Source organism: Micropterus dolomieu, linkage group LG01 (genome assembly GCF_021292245.1).
Source record: "Micropterus dolomieu isolate WLL.071019.BEF.003 ecotype Adirondacks linkage group LG01, ASM2129224v1, whole genome shotgun sequence".
NCBI lineage: Eukaryota > Metazoa > Chordata > Actinopteri > Centrarchiformes > Centrarchidae > Micropterus > Micropterus dolomieu.
The window spans coordinates 16,316,563-16,321,604 of record NC_060150.1 but is presented as its reverse complement, the minus strand read 5'-3'; the positions used below and the strand labels follow the sequence as shown (position 1 = coordinate 16,321,604).

The window sequence follows — 5,042 nt, the reverse complement described above, 5'->3', positions numbered from 1 at the left end:
GTCTTATGCTCTATTTGTTGAAAAAAGGGGGGAGAAAAATCCACTCACGGTGTCAATGTCCATTAAATAATGACAACAACAAAAAAAACAACCCCAAAAAAGAAGGTGATCTTTGAGATCAGGCGGGGACAGTCCTGGTCCTGGTTGTCTATTCTTTCTGGGCTCACGAGGGCCTCAACAGGAAAAACAGAATCCCCAATCCTCCCTGTGTGTGTGTAAACGAAACCATGCAGTCCACCTCAGGAAAAAAATAGATTTGCTGGAAATCACGATGGAAGCTTCGTGGATGTCACTCTTATTCATTGTGTTGCAGTTTGTCCCCTCTGTTATTGTTAGACATGGAGAGGGGGAAGGCGCTTCAGTCCCATTTCTAAATATACAAAATGCCTGCTCCTTTGTTTCTTCAATCAAACACAGGATAATTAAGGGGGAATTTTTTGGAGGGGGAAGAGAAAAAATATTAAAAAACAATACTTGGTTTCCTCTTGGTGTGTTTTAATGCGCCAAAATTACCTGGTGGAATGAACTTGTAGTTGTCACCCTCTGGTCGCTCGCTTCACTTGCATCTTTTAAGTAATCTACTAAAAAATGCCCCTGAAAGAAAAAAGCAGAAGGAACCTTTTAGGTTAAGACATTTCAGGGCCTGGAAGAAGGTTAACGGTGCGTTTTTCTGAGGGGGGGTTGGGAGGAAAAAGGGAAAGCTTGCTGTTTTTTTCTCTTTCTTTTTTTTCTGGTGAAAAATAGATAACACATTTGCAGTCTCATTTATATTCCCTCACAATCACAGTATCAAAAAAAATGTGGCTATCTTGGCGATAGTCTGTATGTTTTTTTAATCAGTTTAATTTCATATAAAATATTCTTGTGTGCTGTTCTATGTTTCACTGAACATTCTTTTGCAGTCCATGGAGGGGGGCGGTGTTTCTGCACTCACATTGCCGACCTGAGAGTACACATCCTCCGGCGTCTGTGCCACTCCTGGGGGCGTCATCCGTTTTTCCTTCTGTCTCCTATTGCAAAACCACACTCTAACCACCTCTTTCTCCAGCTGCAAGTTGTCCGCCAGGCTGGTGATCTCCTGGGCCGAGGGTTTGGGGCATTTTAGGAAGTGGCTCTCCAAAGCCCCTTTGACGCTCACTTCGATGGATGTGCGCTTCTTTCGCTTCCTCCCCTGCGCCGCGATCTTGTCGATGCTGGTGGGGCTGCCGGTGGACGAGTCAGCCTCCTCGAGCCACTTGTTTAACAAAGGCTTGAGCTTGCACATGTTTTTGAAGCTGAGCTGCAGAGCCTCGAATCTGCAAATGGTTGTCTGAGAGAAAACGTTCCCGTATAGGGTGCCCAAAGCCAAGCCAACGTCCGCCTGCGTAAAGCCCAGTTTGATCCTCCTCTGTTTGAACTGCTTGGCGAACTGTTCCAGGTCGTCCGAGGTCGGCGTGTCGTCGTCCGAGTGCGGGTCGTGGCTGTTGACGCCGCCATGGTGCTGGTGATGTGGATGCTGGTGGTGATGGTGGTGGTGGTGACTGCCGTGGTCCAGATCCGGGGTGTCCCCCCTCACCAAGCCCGGGTGCACCAGGCTCTGGCTCCCCGGACTAAGCATGCCGTTCACAGTGAACCCCGGCTGGGAGTAGATCAGCGACTGCTGCTGCTGCTGCCCCCCGGATATGGAGTTAATGTGAGCCGCAGTAGTGCTCCCCCAAGCCCCGGCGTGAGTCTGGTGGGGAGCTAAGTGTGGGGGCCTGTGGTGCAGCGCGGTGCCCGTATGCAGATCATCTCTGCCGGAGTTTTTCACGTCCTGCTGCTGCGGGCTGCCCGTCATCCCGACGGGACTCGACGACCAGGGCGATCCGGCTTCAGCTGCAGCGACCGCGGCTGCTGCTGCTGCCGCTGCGGCGTGAGGGAGGGATGTCACCCACTGATGGGCATGGCTCAGCATGTGTCCCCCATTGCTTGCTGCCATTGCGCCTTGCATAAAGTCACTCTGTACCATCTTGACTGAGGGGTCTCCCCTGTAGCCCCCAGACCCCGAGGTAACCGCAGCACTTCCCGGCTGCATGCCACCTCCAGAGTCAGAGTGCACGATGGAGCCGGACGATAAGATGCTATTGCTGGCCAGATAAGGATTGGAAGCCGCGGTGGCCATTCCGTCAACCCTTATGAATATGTTTGTGGATAACCCCCCTCCCTTTTTACAGTCACTTCTTTCGAGTAGGCAAATTGTATCTCATGAATTATTCAACTTTAAAAGTATGGGTAGGTTTTGGCAAATACCATCGAAGCGCGTAAACGCAAAATAAAAAAACAGCTTCAAAAACTTGTCAGGAAAACTGAATAAAATCCGCATGTATTTACAACATTCTAGTTCAAACAATTGTGCATGGATAGCGGCGATAAAATCCCAGGTTGTTCAAAAGCCCTTTGAAACCATGTGCAGTCCGTTCAGAAAGTTTTGCACTGGGATGAAATTGTGAGCATTAAAATTAAAATATACAGCAAAAAAAGCGTTGTCCCAAACAAACTTTTTGGTGGTCGCAAAAACAAAAAGCCTTGCAAATTCTCCACAAGGTACAAAGTCCCAGTTTACGTCCCCTTTGGATGTGAAAAACATTAGCAGTGTCCTCAGTTCTTTTGTAATTCAGTCGCAGAGATTTCTCCCTCGCTTTATTCTTTTCTCTCTCTTCTTTTATAGCACTGTAGAGCCTATCTCTTTGTTCTGTTTTGATGTATATAAACCTGCCAAACCGCAAACTCCCGTTGAAGTACAATCCAGTATAACAGTGTACGGCGCTGCTCGCGAGCCTCTTCTCTCATTCGCTTGTTTTCTCTCTTCACCTCTCTCTCTCTATATCTCTCTCTCTCTCTCCCTCTCCCTGACAGGCCGCGTAGTCCCGCCCCTCTCCAGCTCCGACGACGCGCGGATGTTTACCCCCGTGCGTCCCCGTTGATTGGTTACCCAGGGTGTGATTGGCAGGTCTCGCCAGCCTTGCTCCGGGCGCTCGAGCCCTCCTTCCGGCTGTTCCAATTGGCTGATTTTTAATTGCAGTCCAAACAAAACGGGGAACACAACTTGGTAGTAAATAGTACTGAGATATAAGTACACAAACAGGGATGAAGGGGTAAATAAAAAAGCGGTAAACTGTGACCTCTGGTTTGTGATCGTCATGAGCCAAACATGATAAGCTTAAATTTTTTTGCCACAGTATATGCCTTCCACTATATTTATATGAGTAAACCTGTTTGAAAGTATACATTTTAATATAAATACATGCTATCAAGATGTGTGCCAGCTCAAACAGATGGATAATCTCTATTTAATAAAAAAAATGCGTATTTAAATGGATTTATCTTCTGTTATCCTTGTCCCAGGACTAATGCGAAGAATTGAGAGTTTGAAAACCTGCATGCGCATTTGACACTGTAAGATCTATCGGTAACAATTATAATTATCTGGTAGCCTGACCTGATTGTGTATAAGGCACTCGGTTAGGGGTTTAATTCCCTCTGGGCCACCCATGAAAAATACAGGAAAAGACTTAATGAATAAATGGTACATGCTTTATCTTGTTATATTAACCTACGTGGATGGATGACGTGCATTGTCTGTTAAAACGGCTCGATTAGCATTTTTAAAACTGCGTTTGGCGAAATTTACCAGCTCAAGTTAAACTGTTTATGAGCGTGTAAATGTCAAACAGTCGCTCAGGCTCATGCTCGTTTATAGAAAAACCATGACACTGCACCCTAAACCTCAGAGCAGCACATACATGTGTAAAACACAGCAGAGAGAGGGAGTGCGCGTCATGGTGTGAGTGCAGGGAAGGCACAGCAGCCTTGAACCGGCGCAGCCCTCGCTCCTCGGCGGCTCAGGAGTTAACCGCACAAAGGTTGCGGCGATGCTGCCATGCGGAAACGCCGCGCACAGGCAACCTCACAGAAGCACAGTGAAAGAGAAAGTGGCAACCAAAACAAGGCAAATTGAGCAGTCCTTGGGGGGGTTCGTGCGTGCAGGGTGGCGGCGCTGGAAACGTTTGCTTAACAACAAAAAATATTATAGATAGGCCTATAGTCCTTAAAATGCGCACCATCCCTCAAGATGACCACATAGGGAGATGAATGGCTCCTTTGTTAGTGCGTGGCACCCCTTACGCCCATGGACGCACCCATGGGTGATAAGTGCCAGATATATAGCTCCCACTACACCCATTAGTTGAGTTCAAGGTGTCTGCAGCCTGTTGAGTCCACCTGACCAAAACAAGGCCTGTGGCAGGTGTTTTTCAGACAGGATTCACTTTATTTTGTATATTGGTTAGAGCTATATGTCACTCGTTAACCCCGAACACTCAACCCTAAGCTCCCCAAATCAAAGACAACGCAAAGATTTTATTGCAAAAAGGGATTTAAGGGCAAATATGAGTCAGTGAGGTAGCTGTGTGCTCCATGCCAGACCCCTCCCTCTCCTCATGGCAGTGGATTTAATTTGGATTGGGCTCAAAACGAGGGTGCCTCGTGGATTTGTTTACATTGAATAGGCAGGCTAGGGGCCAGAACCATGGGGCCCTCTATTCATTAATATACAGCGAGGATTTCGGTCTAAATTACTGCTGTTCAGTCGGCACTGTACGCTTTGAAAGGGCGTCTCAGGCGGCCAGCGGAAACGTGACACCAAGGGTAAGAATGCAGAGAAGAGGGCTCCTTTCACGAGATAACCCCCCAAAATGACAAAAAGATAGAATATATAAATAAAAGGAGAGGCAAAAGGTATTTCAGAAATGCTCCCCGAAATCACTGTGCAGCGATAAAAAACCCTCTGCTCTCTGATATATGATGTGTTTATTATTTATTTGCTTATTATAAAAGGTCCCCAAGTTCCCTGCTGGGGGAGTTCATTTATTTTGTATGCAAAAAAAGAAAGAAAGGGGGGAGAGGAAAAAAATCATCCCCAAGTATAACAAGAGACGAACAGTTAGTGCTGATTTTCATTTGCATAAATTTTCATATATTTTAGTGAAAATAATAGCGGGAGCCGAGGAGTGCTCCTGCTCAGT

The 5,042-nt window shown here is 47.0% G+C and overlaps 1 protein-coding gene across 1 annotated transcript; it reads right to left on the bottom strand.

Moving 5' to 3' along the window:
• Nucleotides 1–495: 495 nt before the first annotated feature.
• Nucleotides 496–2,140, bottom strand: pou3f3b (POU class 3 homeobox 3b). Its single transcript, XM_046060017.1, has 2 exons — nt 935–2,140; nt 496–594 (listed from the first exon to the last, which is right to left on the bottom strand). The coding sequence occupies exons 1-2, from the start codon at nt 2,138–2,140 to the stop codon at nt 496–498; spliced, it is 1,305 nt and encodes a 434-aa protein (XP_045915973.1).
• Between the last annotated feature and the right edge of the window lie 2,902 nt (nt 2,141–5,042).